Source organism: Ctenocephalides felis, unplaced genomic scaffold, assembly GCF_003426905.1.
Source record: "Ctenocephalides felis isolate EL2017-DRISC unplaced genomic scaffold, ASM342690v1 CF-g0.4_SCAFFOLD_01492, whole genome shotgun sequence".
Taxonomy (NCBI): domain Eukaryota; kingdom Metazoa; phylum Arthropoda; class Insecta; order Siphonaptera; family Pulicidae; genus Ctenocephalides; species Ctenocephalides felis.
Window position 1 is genome coordinate 3,497,918 of NW_020537646.1, and position 18,253 is coordinate 3,516,170.

The following is an 18,253-nucleotide window of genomic DNA, read 5'->3' on the forward strand; positions in this document are numbered from 1 at the left end:
TAATTTTTATAGTAGAAATCGTGGTATGAACTTATTTTACACAAACTGGTGCTTTGAACATTTGATTTCAAAAAAAAATCTTACAATGAAATTAATCAAGTGTGCATTAATATTTTTGTGTGTATTATTTCACTTGCAAGTGTCAGAATTAGAAGACAAAAGTGTAAATCGATCTGATTATATATTACGTGGAAATGACGCATCGATTGAAAAATATCCATTCATGGTTTCACTCCAAAAACGGCGTCAACATTTTTGCGGTGGAACGATCGCCAGCGTGCATTGGATTTTGACGTCGGCAAATTGCCTAAAACGTGTGACTTTCCTTACAACTTGCTCGTTGAAAATAATAGCAGGATCTAGTCATAGCGTCGAATCCTATTTTGATCGTCCTACCAAACAGAAGCGAAAAGCATCTAAGTGTTACATTCACGAAGGATATGATTCGAGGAAGAAATTTAACGATATCGGCATGATTTTGCTGGACGAGCCTTTTGAATTGTCAAATTCGGTGCAAGTTGTAAAACTGCCAAGAGACATCTACGTGAAGCAGGATTTATCATCGAAGTTTAGAGAATGCACGTTTATCGGCTGGGGTCAGAATACTATGAATGAAAGCCTGCCTTTTATATTAAATAATCTTCGATCAGTTACTTTACGCCCGATGTCGCATTCTTATTGCAAGAAAGCCAGGCTAACTAAAATGACATCTAATATTCGCAAAACTCATCTATGTACGTTACCAAAATATATGGAAATAGGTGTTAGCAAAGGTGATAATGGAGGTCCGATGATTTGTCAAGGTGAGCAATATGGCATAGCCTCCTATATACCAGGTTTAGATTCTAAACCTACTGTGTTTACTCGAGTTGATAAATATCTGAGATGGATTCATATTAGATTGAAATCTGGTGCACAGTTGTCAGCTAAATATGTATATTTTATGTCATGTATCAATTTTATTTTTTTGTATTTTACTGCATAATGGATGATATTAAATCAAACCAAATTTTAAACATAATTTTGTTTTATGTGATTTACTGTCATATGCTTATATGATGCTATGGATCGGATATGGCGATCAATTATTCAAGGAAAGTTCTTGGTAAGTGACTACATGAAAATGTGTACATTGATTAGTTTATATATCCTAGTAGTGACACTAGATGTTTGTATACTTCACTGTTTATTAAGTAATTCTCAAATTTATTTAGTTTTTATCAGATTTTTTTTTAGTTTTATAAGAGCTTTATTTCAGTTAAATTTATATACATTATTAGACTATCATAGTTTCTAAGCCATGGTATATCTACCCAAATTGATATTAATACATTTAGTTAAATTATACATATATACATTCTATATAAATTACACATATAAACATTTTATATAAATTACACATATATACATTTAAATTTTTATCAAATATTACGAAAAATTGTGGGAATTGCAAATTTTGTGAGTTTTTTGCGCCTGATTTAGTTTATTCAGTGTTCATATGGAACAGGTAAGCTCAAATCGTTTCGTATTTTCTGGGCTAATACTTTCATATATATTTAATATTTGTAATTCAACTAGTGGTGTATGGCATTCTAAAGCAAATTGCAGATCTTCCCGTATCGAAAATTATTTTTTTTAAAAAGGATTATTTTTTTGCTCTAACAAAATTAGATTTTTGAGAAATTTTAAATCAGCACGTCTCCTTATCAATACGAATCGATTTTTTTTTTAACTACTCAAATCGGTCTATAGGTGTTCACGAAATCGTCGACGAAAATTTGTATTTGCACACACACACACACATGCATACATACACATACACATACATACACATACATCCATTTTTTCTAAGGTAAGCCAAAATGTTCAGAAACCCCCAAAACGTCAAAATATATGAAAATTTTCATTTTTTATTTTCTGCGATTACTTTTTTTACAAAACCTGAATATTTATTAAACTATATATGTTTAGTCTATGTTTAGTGCTAATTACAAAATTACAACCCAACCATGATTTTGTTATTTATTTGAATTAGTGAAAAAATTATTATAAATTTTGAAACTCTGAGTCATTCAAAAAACCTTATTCACTGCACCATTATTTAAGGATACAATCTATTATCAGTTGTATGAAAGGTTTGCATTGTATCCAAATTATGATTTACATTTTTGAACTATTCCTCATACATCTTCCATTGGAAATAAATATATTTATCTTTAACAAAGACCATAGTCATTAGATAAAACAGGCATTAAAACCATTTTTATCACATTTCATAAAATTTTTAGTGAATGTTATCGATTTTATGATTTTCTCATGAATCATTCCAAATGGTTGTAAAAACACCCTAATGATAGTTTACGACCATTTTTATCAGTTTCTTCTGAGACAACCATAATTTTTATTTGTTTCATATGTATTTATGATTTTGAAACTTCTGTTTATTATTGAGATTAGTATTATATATTGAAAACAACCCTGCACCTTGAAACTTCTTTAAATGAAAACTTTTTGATATAGACATTTGTTGCATACTAAAATAATATTGTCAGATGTTAGTAACTAAAATTGTTCGTTAAAAATCCTATAAAAATCCTTTAATTAAAATTAAAAAAAAAGTGATCTACGTGAATAGAACAAATTAACAATACATTATAAAATGTAGTTATACAACATCATATTCCACCTGTATTTTTTATAATTCAAAATTCCCTGGTTTACCCAATAAATTGCAAGTGATTAACAAGTAATTAGAAATTACTTTCGCAAAGTAACTATTGTATAAACTTGTGGTATGATTTTTGTCAAATGTTTAGAATTTTATTCTCATCAGGTGTTTGTTATTTGCCGAAGAACTCGAAGAACCTTTCACCAATTAAAATACAGTCTCTCGCGGCGACCTTTCATATCTGCAGATAATCACATCATTCTAAGTTTCTCAAAAATAATCTAGAGTAGTAATTAAAAATAAAAATTGATAAATGATTCGTAATTTGTAATAAAGAGTAATTATTAGAAATAGTGGTTTTAGAAATTTTTGCATACATACTGATACTAATAACATATTTATCCCAATCCCACACAAAGTTTTATGATTCATGACTATGTTTTTTTTCATATTTTTTATTAAAAATAGCTTACTAAATTATTTTATATTTTTATTACACATTTATTACTAAATTATTCTATAATACAAGTTCTGGAGAAAATAGATTTAAAAGCAATGTTTTGTTAAAATTATTAATTTTTTCGTAATTTGTACTAAAAAAAATAATAATAATACTAATTGAATAATAACTACATTATTCAACAAATGCAAAATATAAAATTCATCGGTACGTTTTCTACAAAGAAAACACTGTATATAACCTTGATCTGGTATTTTGTCACAATATATAACGATTTATTTAATTTTTTGTGAGATTGATTTTTTTAATTCATTTTACTTTTTTATTTTCTATTTTCTATTGTTTACACCTTTGTCAAGATAAAGGTACTGTTAGTCCTTTTTACCCCATCCACGTGTAAGCTTTTATAAAAGTTAGTATTAAAATATCTTTTTCCATTTAAGTCCATTTAAATTTTGTTTTTAACCCACATAGTTTATAAAATTTTGATATAGATCTCGACTCTTTACCTCCAATTGATACCATAGAAATGTTTATTTAGAACGTGCCGTTTAATTTATTGTCACATTCGTAAAATTTATGATCACAAACTCGTTTATAAACTATAAAGAAAGAAATAGTTATCAGAATAATACTTGATCTGATTGTGAGAAAAAAACTTTCAATATTATGTTACAATATATCTTTGTACATTGTATTTTATTACTGGAGATGATAATGATCAGAGGATAGTGTTACAATTGGTACAATTTGTAAAAGATACAACTGGGAATTATTGTATTTCAATAAAATTACTTGTAATAATAGATGTAGATAGAGATAATTCTTTTTAAACTATCACTAGTTACACGAACTATTTTTATTAATTTAAAAAGAAATTCTTCAAATAAAGATGAAAGTAACACCTCATATTTTTTCCAGTGCATCTATGTAACGTTCTAGTCTAAATTATTTTTTACAAAAAATGTGGAAATGAAGATCAGTTGAAAAAACCTTCAAATATATTCTTTCTACCATTACTTGCGTTATTGGCTAAGAATCTTCTAGTTTAAAGGAATTTCCATTACCAATTAACATCAATTATATAAATTATTATTGAATAAATTTATGCATTAAAAGCTTCCGCAAATAGTAAAAACAACTTCGAATTAAATTAACATTTTTGTTTAAGCGATTTTGTCCTTGATCCAATTAACTGCGTTTTAAAATCCGGTCGGACTTTTACAAGTAATATTAAATATAATGCACGAAGTCGTTGAAATACAATGTCAATAATTTTTTATTTGTTGGAGAAAAATCTGGTCATATTGGTCATTGAAAATATGGTCAAAATTAGAATATTTTAATATATTATAATTATAAGAATATTTTATTATATTTATTCTACTTACTTAGTATTAGTAGGGTTGTTATTATTATATAATTAGGAATTTCAATCTTAATTTTTTTCAATGCTATTAAATCTATACACTCAATATCCTATTTTAAAGAAAACTGCAAGTTTTCTTGCAGGACGATATTTTTTTAAATTTCTGGATAAATTTTAGTACTGGGTTCGTTCCCAGCATTGGCTAGCGCTCTTTTCATCTATGATCTCACAGCCGGGGGCATTGCTGCAACATATGTATATATATATATATATATATATATATATATATATATATATTATATATATATATAATTACCGAACAAAAGAGAATGGTTAAAAAATAATTCTGTTTACACTTTAAACAAATAAATTAAAGTCAAATCGGATGCCTAGTTCTCGAATTTCTAAAACGGTTGGACCTACCTTTGTCAAAATCTTCAGCACTTCTCCCCATCATTACGAGTTGAATATGCTTTGTTCTCTCAAAAACACGATTTCCATTTTCAGCACTTTTTGCTCCGTATCTCCGAAACGGTTAGACCTGCCTTTGCCAAAAACTAATCAGCACATCTCCCTATCAATAAGAATCGAATATATTGTGAATCATTCAAATAGATTGATCCGTGCGCCCCAAAAATGTGGACAAAAAATTGTATCCATACACACATACATTTTCTAAGGTATGCCAAAATGTTCAAAAACCTCCAAAACGTAAAGATATGCATAAATTTTCAATTTTGATGTTTGGACGATTATAATACCTTATATAATACCTTTAATATACTCTAGGTAAGTTAAAAATTTGTATCCTCTAATGATTAGAGAATTAGAGTCGAACCCTTCGCCAGCCAAAATATTATTATTCTCTTGGAAGAAAGTTCTCTATTACACCGAAAAGAAAGTCGCATATTATAACACTTGCAACTATGCGTTCTGGAAGATCTTTCGAGGACGGATATGCGAATGTGAAAAGAAAGTTCGTAATTACGAAATATTTTCTTTCCATCTTTTTATTTTTGCACACTGGTTTCTGGTCGTCGGCCAACTTTTGTACGAACAAAATCATGATTCATTAAGAGCAATACATCATTCATGTGCCAATTTAAAAGAACAGATTATTATCGACCGAGCAAGTATTACACTCCGAAGAATGTATCACATTTACATTCTTGGCGTTCTATTTTTTTGTTATATAAATTGTGGTCTTGGGCTCATGTGTTGGATTACAGATCATTTTATAAGATACTTGTTGTAATGAATACATGAATCGGATTTTTTTTTAGTAATGGGTTATTAACACCTAATAATAATCTATAGATATGCTAATAATGGAAAATAAAAGGCTCTGTAGTAATTATGATACAATTCCAATACAAATATTGGAGCAAAATCTAGTGCATCATCAAAAGATATAATTAGAAAATTTTAAATATTGCTGTTTACTGATAGATTATTTGTGCTTATTTAAAGCAGAATAACTAAAAACTCAATAACATATTCATCCAAGGCTTATTCATTATTATTTTATATTTCTCTCAACAGAATTCTCATTGATCCAAATTTCATTTGCGTCTACAAGAGAAAACCAATCTTTTGATTCTGAAATTAGCACCTTATTACCATACATTCGCAAAAAGCAACTTGTAATTCATTTTCTATTAACAAACTAAATGAATTATCACGATTTGTACTAAATCCAATAGCCAAAAGAAATCCAAATGTAATGTAATAACTATGAAACAATAAGCAAATCATTGTATTATCAGAACTGTAATTACCCGGACATTCACTTTTCTGACAATATCTCCGGGCTGGAAATATTTTAAAACGAAAATGCTTTTAGAGAGATACTATTTTGGAAGTTGGGATATGATTCATATGGGAATTATTTACTTTCTTCGAATACGTAGAGCGTCCCTGAAGTGTTTTTTGGGAATCTACCTTTCCTCGGGTAACTAAATAATAATAAACCATGTTAATTTTGTGTAAAAGTAATGATAAAGACTAGTAAAAGAAGAGTAATGTTTTTCATTTTTATTTAACATATGAGGAGCAAATAACTAAGGGTAAAAAATTTCAAAGAACTAATTATCTTTTTAGCAGAGACTCCCTGCTATTCGTATACTGTAACTAATTCTGTAACCTAAATTAAATTTACTTATTATTTTAATATTATATTTAAATTATCTTATAATATTGCAGTGATTATCTTTTATAATTGCGATTTTATAAAACAGCTACTTGATGATACAAAAATATTTACTTATGAAGCTTACACATTATTAATACAAATTGTTGTTCAAAAACCAGACGGCCTTCGTTTGAATAAATTAGAAAAGTTATGTGCATAAATACATATCAATTAATTAAATTTGATACATGATTCGCGATTTAAACTGGTTAATTTTGGCAAATCGTTTGAGGTAATAAATCTTGTTATTCGACGAAAATATTTATTTTTAGATAAAAAACAATATTTCTGAAAATAGAGTCATATAATGAGTAAACACAGCGTAATAAACAATTTTAGATACGATCGAATAATTTTAATCCCAACTTTAGCCAGCTCGGTAGCAAGCAGTATGATACCAGATTTTTACTTGATATCATAAATCTCAAACATGATCTTAAATGAAAATAAAAATTAAGTTTTCATTTACAAAATACAAGTTCTAGTTCTAAATTAATTAAAATTATAATCGATTGCTATTATTCACTTAGGTTAGGCATGATTGATAATTAGTAAATTATTTTATTCTAAATCTAAATATTTCAATCTCAAATATTTAATCATTACCTGAATATGTTAAACATCTTTCAACATCCTCATTCACACAATGACTATTCATAAAAAATCTCATAAATATTATGCACTATTGAGTTACACTTTTGGGACGTTTATTTTCTTATAGATAGAATCGGCTATTATACTTGTCTAGACGAAAAAATCATAAAACAAAATATTTTGGGAACCGTTAATAAAGGTCTTATTTGTATTTTTGAAAACATCCCTTAAAATATTGAACAGGAAATTATTAACTGCATTCCTTATGTTTTAAATAAATTCCAGGACATATATAATTAAAATTGAAAAATGGGATCATTGTTTTTGGTATTCTATGAATATATTTATTGTTGTATTAAAAAGTACACAATTTTATTTATTAGATCAAATTAAGCAATATTTATTATTCATTAAAATTTATAGTTATATAACAATAATCTTTTTACCTGTTATTTCTATAAATATGATTTATAGTTGATTCATTTATCATTTATCTGCATTATGATAATTTTACAAGAGAGTTGTAGCTTCTCATTTATTTAATATTTTTAATCATCTGAAAGTTGTCCGATCTAGTGATAGCTATTACCCAATCTGAAAATTTACATAATTTCTAAATTTTGTACGTGATTAAAAATCCGATTTATTTATTTAATTTACATAATTTATTGTATACAGTTTATCAAAAAGAAATTTGCTGCCCGACGCGCTGTCTGAAACTTTAGAATAAATCATATTTTTTTATATTTGGTGATAAACGATTCGAAATTCATATTTTGAAAGAGATACGTTTATGAGAATTATATAATATAATGTGATTTTTATAAATTATTTTAACTGAAGCAATGAAAATTACTTAATTTATTTTTCTACATGCATGAAAAAACAAAAATATTAATCAAAATATCCTAAGTAATTAATCAGTAATTAAACAAAAGATAAGAGCAATGGTATTTCCTACTCCAAAAACAAACGTCGTAATTATTCGAAAATATTATAACAAAAATTAATCGTATTGTTCGAACAATATTGCGATAATGAATTTAATTAATAAAATTAGCAATAAATAATCAGACAATACGTCGGAATGCCATCGAAATTTATATTTATTTGAAACTGTTTCCTGTTATTACCAAATAGCAATTTGCATTTTACGATACTGTTTAGTAAACAGATAAATGAGATAATTGTTTTATGACAGGACTTGGGTACCTGGTTTGCTGAAATTTGGAAATTTTTGTTTGCAATTTGCGTGCGGTAAATCCAGTCAAACCCCAGGATACTTAGGTCGTAAAAAGGCGCCTTAACAATATGTCATTTATGTATAGAGTCCGTCAAATAACTTTTTTTTTGAAAATGGTATAAAACAACTAATGAATATTTTCCCAATTTTTTTAACCCGTAGAGCAAGTTATAGTAATGGACCAAAAATTGAAAATGAAATTTTTTGCATAATTTCACGTTTTGAAGGTTTCTGAGCATTTTGACATACCTCAGAAAAAATGGATATGAAAAAATGGACTCTTCGACGATTTCGGGCGTATGGATGAACCGATTGGAAAAAGTCAAAAAGCTATTGATAGAGAGATGTGCTGATTCGTTTTTAGCAAAAGCAGGTCCAGTGGTTTTGGAGATATAGAGCAAAAAAATGCTAAAAATGTCAGTTTTTAAGAGTCCGTTTTTTAATGGATCGACCGATTTCAATGATCCTAAAAACATTCGATTAGTAATGATTGGGAGAAGTCGTGATTAGATTTTGGCAAAGACAGATTTAGTCGTTTTGGAGCTAGAGAGCTAGAGAGTGCAAAAAATAGCAGTTTTTGAAAGAACGAAGTATCCAATTTGAATGATTTAAAAAAAAATTTGCTCGTGTTGACGAAATGATTGCTTTTGGGTAAATTATTTTTTATTATTATTAATTTTTAATTTTTAAGAAAAAAATTTTTGAATATAGAAAAATAAAACGGATTTTAATACTAATTCTAGCTAAACTTATGAACATCTCTTCTTCAAATAATTATAATAATTATAATAATGTTATAATCTATTCGAAAACATTTAATATTCATCGAATATTTTATTAGGGTACAAGAAGTTCCAGCAATTTGCCTTAAGGCATGATGCCAGACACTAAGGGTTTTGTTTTTATCCTGTATTGATTGCGATTTGAATTGTAATTGATTTTATCATTGATTTAAAGAATAAGATACTTAAAAAATATGACAATTAGTTAATAATTATAAATATTTTTGGGATATTTAACTACTATTTTATAAAAATAAGTTTAAAAAAGTAGAAATGAAATTATAAGCTGACGGGATTCTAACTCGATCCGAAATAAATCCGAATGCAAAATGTAGGAGCGAGTGCTTTAACGAACATAGCAATCACCTTGATGGGGAACATCATGAAATTTTTTGCTATTTCAATTATTTTTTATAATTAAACCACTTTTTATAGGCCTATAATATTTTAAGGAGTTCGGTTTGACTATAAACTTTGTCACTGTGCAAAATTTCATCAAAATCCCAGAAGAGTAAACCTGAGGTTCCTCTTGTTAGTGAGTATACATGATCAAGAGTAGGTGTTGGAGCCCGGCACTTGCATTTATTGTTTTTTTTATTAAATTGTTAAAATTTATCGAAAGGAAAAATTCCATCTACTTATTTTTAGTTATATATGCCTGCAACTTTCTTTTGTGTAAAATGTATGGAATTCGTTACGAATATAATCCACCTTCGCCACGGTTAACCGTCCGCCGTCCACCGTCAGTCCGTCCATCGTCAGTCTCACCTTGCTATCCTTGAGCTGCTGGACAAACGAACTTTACATACCAACTTTACTACATTATTGCATACGATGAATGTAATGAAACGCAAATCTCCAACCCGTTGCCATTTATCGCCGATTATTTATTCTAATCAATGTCATATTATTCTTACAATTCACAATTGTCATTGCTCGATAGGAAGTCAACAAATTTTTACGTCTATTAAACATCAACAATTATAATCATCCAATGCCTTAAGTATCTGCAAATGTAATTCTAATTATTGTATTTGTTTTGATCTCGCAGCAATTAGCGGCGGATGTCGATTCGAGCAATTATTGAAACTAGTTTTCTTGTCATCATGGACAATTTGTCGTTTAACTTATCGCTTTTTTATTCATCTAATAATAATAGATGATCGATAATAGTCGTTAAATATTTTTTAACATTGTAAATTTACTCAAACGTATCTATGAGCAAATATATATTGTATGTTCTCTATGGTTCTTCCATACACAAACACAACTGAAGTGAACATTTATTCATTTTTTTTCTTATAAATTACAATCTGTCTAAATAGAAAAACATTGAGTAATTAATTAAATTAATTTGACAAATAACATATTAAATTTTAAAAGGAAAACCCAGTGGTTCACCTTTTATTAGTGTACGAAATTATATTTTAATTTTGGTGTAAAAAAAAGAAACTCAAATATACATACGATTATAAATAAAGTACATTACACAGACTACATATACACATACATACACACACCTATTTTAAATAATATGGTAGAACAACTTATTACTGATTAATATGCTAGATCTATTAATTGTATTCTTTTTAATCTTATATTATGTGTGGTGTTGTAAAGACTTGCAATCAGTTCGTTTGGATGGTGGTCAATTTTAGTCTTGAAATTATGGGCACTCTTTTTAATTTCTTCACTGATTGTGAGTGTTTCGGTGGCTTGGTGAATTAGCCATGTCGGTACATACCTTGGCGCGGATATTGCTTGTCTGAGTATTTTATTTTGAAATCGTTGCATTATTTGTAAGTTACTGACTTTAGCAGCACCCCATAGATGGGTGCCATACATCCAAACTGGTTTGAGACATTTATTCATATAATTTGCAATTTTTTAAATGTAAGTATCCCTAGAAATTTACCAGAAATTAAGTGGAAACTAATGTCGTAATGCATTAAGTGAGTCTGTATCTAAGTCTGTATTTATATAAAACATAAATTAAAAGAATATTTGTTTTCTCCTCTGAATATTTTTTTGGTCCACATTGTTTTTGGGATGGACTTGAGTTAACGGATGAGGTATCGTTTGTCCAAAAACCAGGGTTGATGTTGATCCACATCTTGTTGTTGTGTTTTATGTCTTGGAATACATTTTACGCTCTGGCAGTTAGGTGAATCACCTCGTTCAAGTTCCAATATAGTGCACACAGACTTGGCTCATATGCATACTGCACAGACGATGTAAGGTACATCATGGTCACCTTTAAGAAAAAATGAAATAACAAAATATTGAACTATCATAAACAAAATTGTGGTGGACTGAGAAAGCCATTCAGCATCAGAACTGGGCAACAAATACAAGATAAGAAATTGAACAAAATTTTCTAAAATGTTGCAATTTGTAAAATTGTCTACAAACCAGAAATGAATCATTGGTATATGAGAACTGACGCAAGTCGCCAACTTTGGCAAACACTTACATGGTCCATTTCTACCATATCTAACAATATTTATTTATCGCATGTTCAATATACATTTCACAAAAAAAATCTTCACGAGAAGATGCGATTGAGTTGATCCTACAACAATTCTCTGATGCAACATCCTCTGCAGACAGGTAAAATATTTCACACAACATTTTTACTCTCGGTTCGCCGGTGACAATGCGCTAATGCAGTGATTTATAGAGCCGCTTTAATCTGAATTTATTTTTTAAGATTATAAAGATTATAAATAAATCGAAGGCTGGAAGGAGACATAAATTAGTGGCGATTACCGCATTTTGAAAAAGATTCACAAATATATATATATATATATATATTTTTGAATAGTCTTGAATTTGATGTTGATATATATGTTTAATTTGAGTTTAATAATCGGGCGTAACATCAATAAAAATAGTATGAGTTTTTTTTAAAAATTTATTTATTTAAAATCCATACGTTTCGGCTAGCATCTTAGCCATCATTCAGTGGTAATCAAGTTAACTATAAAAATTGAAACTAAATAAATTATATGAAAGGAAATTTTGTGGAAAAACAATAATAATAATAATAGTAATAAAACACTTACAATTTTGTATCCTAATATAGCATATGAAACCATTATTAATCCATGGTATGAGTATGTGCACATTGATAAGATATATATTTTTTAACACAAACATCACAAATGGTAAAACACACTAATAATCATGATAACTTAACAAGTTGTCGAAACTATGTATTTACTCTTTGGAGTTTAGGATAGAAATATTTCTCGTGGAAAAAACTATTTCAACAATGTGGCATTCTGTTGGTATGTAATTGTGATGCAACCCTTAGTTCAATTTTTACACAAATGAAATCTAAGTTCAATTTTGACCGCCTCAGGAATTTAGTATATCAAATTAATTGCTCTAATTGCGAACTCTTTTATATTGGAGAAACTAGCCAAAACCTGAGTAAACGCCTTAATCAACACAAAAATAATTCAAAAAATCCTAAGCAATTTAAAACAATGTTAACTGAGCATATTAAAAATTTAAATCATAATATCGATTTTTTTAACCCGTAATATTTTACATTTTGAAGAGAATACAATTAAAAGAAGATTCGCTAAGGGGTTGTTTTTACAATTACATAACGACAGAGTCATAAATAAACGCACTGACAATACGGCCCTTATCAAAACGAACACGTGGTTTCTTAATAGCGTGTCAAAATTCCTTAAAAAATAACAAAATCCCATCGCCTTTTAAATTTTCCAAAAAATATCAACACATGCTAAAAACTGCTTTGAGAAAAATGTGGCATTTCTATCCTAAACTCCAAAGAGTAAATACATAGTTTCGACAACTTGTTAAGTTATCATGATTATTAGTGTGTTTTACCATTTGTGATGTTTGTGTTAAAAAATATATATCTTATCAATGTGCACATACTCATACCATGGATTAATAATGGTTTCATATGCTATATTAGGATACAAAATTGTAAGTGTTTTATTACTATTATTATTATTATTGTTTTTCCACAAAATTTCCTTTCATATAATTTATTTAGTTTCAATTTTTATAGTTAACTTGATTACCACTGAATGATGGCTAAGATGCTAGCCGAAACGTATGGATTTTAAATAAATAAATTTTTAAAAAAAACTCATACTATTTTTATTGATGTTACGCCCGATTATTAAACTCAAATTAAACATATATATATATATATATATTAAATTTTATATATTTTTATGAATTTTTGAAACATAGTAAATTTCTAGGCAATTCTGCATTGTTTTCATCCATTTAATTTCACATGCTTATACCAGAGTACAAGAGTCAACTTATTACCTGCTTAATATTTAAGAAAATTTCAGCAATATAATTGGCTATCCAAATCCTCTTAACCAATAAAAACAAACATAACTTCAGCAAAAACTTTATTTACCTTTGTATTATGAACAGGATGATTCGCTGTCGTCAGTCATCCACCTTACCTCTCATTCACTCTTTCATACCTGACTTACCTGTTGAGGCTTGACAACGTTGATGTGTTTGAAATGGATTTTATAACTGTTTTTTAATCGAATCTTACGTCGCAGTTATGATAGTTTAGTCGTATGAATAATATTTCTTCTGATTAATCGATGGATCGGTATTTGTAATGTCAGTATGGATATGGATACCAGGTACTGGAGATCCGAGGTAAATGATAATGTTATGGTAAAGTAAATTCACTGAGGTTTCTCCATATTATATAAAAAAAAATATAACGTTTAATACTAACTGTAAAATGATTTATTGATTAATTAAATTAATTTAATTAAATAATGCTAATTTTAAGTACCTCACTAGACAAACCTTTTATGTTGCAACAAATGCATGTTACATCAAAGTTAATACTCATTTACGTAATTTTTTGGATGAAACGATCAGTTCTCGTAAAATAATTTTTTTTTTTTTTTTTTTCTTTAACAGCGATCAGAACTTATGAGTTCTATGAGCTGTTGTGATCAATTATCTTACAATTATTATAGATGGCAACCCAAACAGTTGTCCCATCTCTATGTGCTGAATTATTACAATTGCTGTAATAGTGATGACTTTTTACTTCCAAGTGGCATGTTGCCACTACAGCTATGCCCACGAAAGGCCATTTTCACTTGAAATCATATTTGAAATCTGTGAAAATAATTATAACAAAGATTTTTAAAACTCCGATGCATTTTTTTATAGAATCAATCAGTGTGTTTAATAACCTTTGGAATTATTGCGAAATGATTAAATTTATTCAGTTTTAAATTTTAATTAGTGCATCTTCAAACGCATTTTATTTTCTTTGTTTTTACATATTATTTTATTCACAGTTTTAGTTTTTTTATTATTATATAATACTTTTGATATTTTTGTGAATTATAATTAGCTTTAGCAATTATTAGTATTTTAGTAGTATATTGTAGTAGTATTAATTTTAAATTGGTAGTATTGTTAATTTTCTATTTTAGCTTATAAAACAATAAACACGGTCTTGTAGAAATTAAAAGTAAAATGCTCATAAAATAGACGGACACCATGACCATATCATAAAAGTATATCTTTGACTGTAAATTATTATCAGAATTTTGGAAATTTTAAACATAATATGCAAAAACTGTATAGCCCTTTCAAAACTGGTGGTACATTAGCCAATAATTTATAATTAACAGATACATATAATTTTATGTTCATGGATATAAAAATTCATACAGGGTATGGGGTATACAGATTCATACTCTATATATTCTTGTACCTGTCAACAATAACTTAGCTCTATGACGCGTTGATTAAGCATCTTTAAAATTATTGTCAAACAATTAAATTTATTATAAAATATAACTAGCTGTAAGTGGAATTCTGTCTTATGGCAATTAAGGCATCGTGCCTTAAGGCAAATTGCTGGAACTTCCCGTGCCAAAAATTATTATTTTTTTAAAAACGATTAACATTTTTGAAAAAATTTTACTTCGAAAAAATAAGATTTTTTAGAAATTTTAAATTGGACAAAAAATTACTTTTTTTTGAAAAAAAATTTTTTTTTTAAAAAAAATTTTTAAACAATTTTTTTTATAAAAATTTTTTTTTGGAAAAAATGTTATCTTTATTTTGATATATTTTGGAAGATCTGAACTTTTTTTCAAAGCAATCATACTGCTTTAACTGCATAGAGACAAAATATAAAGCGCATAAGCGCCGCGTCGCTGTCTAACGGAAAAACAATGGTACGGAACCCATAGGAATGTAAACAAAACTTATACTTATTGTTAAAATCTCAATAAAATATCTGATAATTTGATATGCATATGTCTAATGTCTAATGATTATTGTTGACCGCCAAATGTTATTTTTTTTTAGTTTTTTTTACTAGATCTCCGAAACCGCTAGACCTATCTTCATGAAAATTTGATCAAATCTTCATCTTGTTAATACAAGTAAAATGTTTTTTGAACTATACAAATCGGACGCTCCGTTCTCTTAAAAACTGAGTTACCGTTTTTGGCCCTTTTTGCCCCATATCTTCGGAACGGCTAGAATGTTTTTTGAATTATTCAAATTGCTTCATCCGCGTTCCCGAAATCGTCGACGAAAATTTGTATCCGAACACACACACATGCACGCACACACACACACACATACATCAATTTTCTCCAACCTCTGAAACGTGAAGATATATAAAAATTTTCATTTTCGATTTTTGTGCGATTACTATAACTTACCCTACGGAAAGTTAATTATAAATAAATCAATTTATCATCTCCAAATTTCCACAAAATTGAAAAAGTGCTCCCGCATAGTCACAGTCTAAACGCATTTGCAAATAATTCTGTGCGACATTTTCACTTATACTGTGCTCAGCTTGGCGGCATTTTCACATTTTTCAATAATTTTCACAAAATTGGAAAAGTGCTCCAGTACACAAACAGTCTAAACGCACTTGGGTAAACATTTGTACCAGAGTGGCGCTTAGACTGTGCTTAGCTTGGGTGATTTTTTGAATTTTTAATCCAAAATTACAAAAAAAATTTTTTGAAAAAAAAATTAGAAACAAAAAATTTTTTTTTCCAAAATCAATTATTTTGTTGAAAAAAGCAGAAAGTTCTTTGAATCATTTAAATCGGACGCTTAGTTCTCTCAAAAACAGCCATTTATTTTAAATTTAGCTCTGTATCTCCGAAACCTATGGGCCTACCTTTGCCAAAAACTAATCAGCACATCTCCCTATCAATAGGAATCGAATGTTTTTCAAACCATTCAAATCGGTTGATCCGTTCTCTCAAAAACTCGCTTTCTATTTTTTGCACTCTTTGCTCCATATCTCCGTAACGGCTGGACCTGCCTTTGCCAAAAACTAATCAGCACATCTCCCTATCAATAGGAATCGAATGTTTTTTAAACCATTCAAATCGGTTGATCCGTGCGCCCGAAAACGTGGACGAAAAAAAGCGGACATACAAAACACACACACACACACACACACACACACACACACATCCATTTTTTCTGAAGTATGCCAAAATGTTCAGAAACCTTCAAAACGTCGAGAAATGTAAAAATTTTTGATTTCGATTTTTGGACGATTACTATAACTTACCCTACGGGAAGTTAAAAAAACACTAGTGTAAGTGTTTTCAAATAATTTAATTTTCGACGCAGTAATAACGTTCAACAATCCATCGTTTCAGCTTACAAAATATTAAATTTTCCTAAAAATGAAAGGTATATTGCCCATAAAATAATCAGACGTTAGTTCCATATCATAAAACTGCTTTTGTGACAGTGAATCATTATCAAGATTTTGGAAATTTTGAACACATTATTCAGAAAAGAAAAAGTTTTTGCTTTTTGTACCTAGAAGTACAACGTCAACTTCTGCGTGGATTAGTGGTTGGAGCTATGGGATTTTAACCAGAGATCCCAGGTTCGATGCAACCATAAATAAACATAGATGCAGTCATAGATAAATCAGTGTAATGAATGCAATTGTTTTGTTTGCTATCTAATTGTAAGAAAAACGACCTAGGTATTTAAGTCAAAAATCATCACAACAGTCTATAAAACCCTCTAGTTGTTCCAGTAACTTAAAAATGCAGTCAAAATTTAAAATCAACTTGATTCTTGGAAGGTATTTTTAAAAATAACATCAAATTTTTTTAATCATGGCTCGCCCGTAGGTAAGCGGTTAAGTGCGACGGGACCTGAATCAGAGGTCCCGGGTTCGATACGCACTTCGAGCAGCCTGTTGTCAGGCAGCAGTGACAACGCTTTTCACTTGGAAATATAGATAGCAATATGTTTCCAAGTGAAAATAGCCCTTGCTCGGCATTGCTGCACCAATAAAATGTCAGCCCTATTAGATTAATTCTAATAACAAAATCATCAAATATGGATGGATTAACCATTGGGTTACCATCTACAAAATACGAAGTAAGGAGAAGTTTCAGCTCAACAGCTCATAGGATATAAGGTTCTGATCGCTGTTAAAAAAAAAAAAAAAATCATAATCAACAAAAAAGTATTGTTCATTCATAAAAAGTGTGTTATACATCCTCATTTCCTGCATTTTTACAATCCCCATAACCTTCAGGAACCCTAATAAATTTAATTAATTTAATTCCGTAAACAGTTCAGCTCGTGCCGCGCACGGTTCGGTCTCCAGGCATCGCGATCACCGAAACTTGGCGAACTTGGCGGCAGGTTCGCGTCGCCGATGTCCCTCGCCAGGAGAGTCGCACACGCACACATCGACGGTCCCCACTTGACTCGAAAACTTTTGTGAACGACTATTGTGAATGCTACAACAAACTGATTAGATGGAGAGCTGGGGGAAAAATGAAATATGAGGGACATAGTGAGAGACAAAAATAATTTAGAGTTAACCATATTAAAGATTTTACATGATAATAATCATGTAATTGCTTGCTAGGATTGATGGTTAGATTT

General features: G+C 28.9%; 1 protein-coding gene across 1 annotated transcript; it reads left to right on the forward strand.

Moving 5' to 3' along the window:
• Positions 1–85: 85 nt before the first annotated feature.
• Positions 86–18,178, forward strand: LOC113370259 (chymotrypsin-1-like). The gene is made up of 2 exons (XM_026610931.1): positions 86–803; positions 17,937–18,178. The coding sequence occupies exons 1-2, from the start codon at positions 86–88 to the stop codon at positions 18,176–18,178; spliced, it is 960 nt and encodes a 319-aa protein (XP_026466716.1).
• The last annotated feature ends 75 nt before the right edge of the window (positions 18,179–18,253 follow it).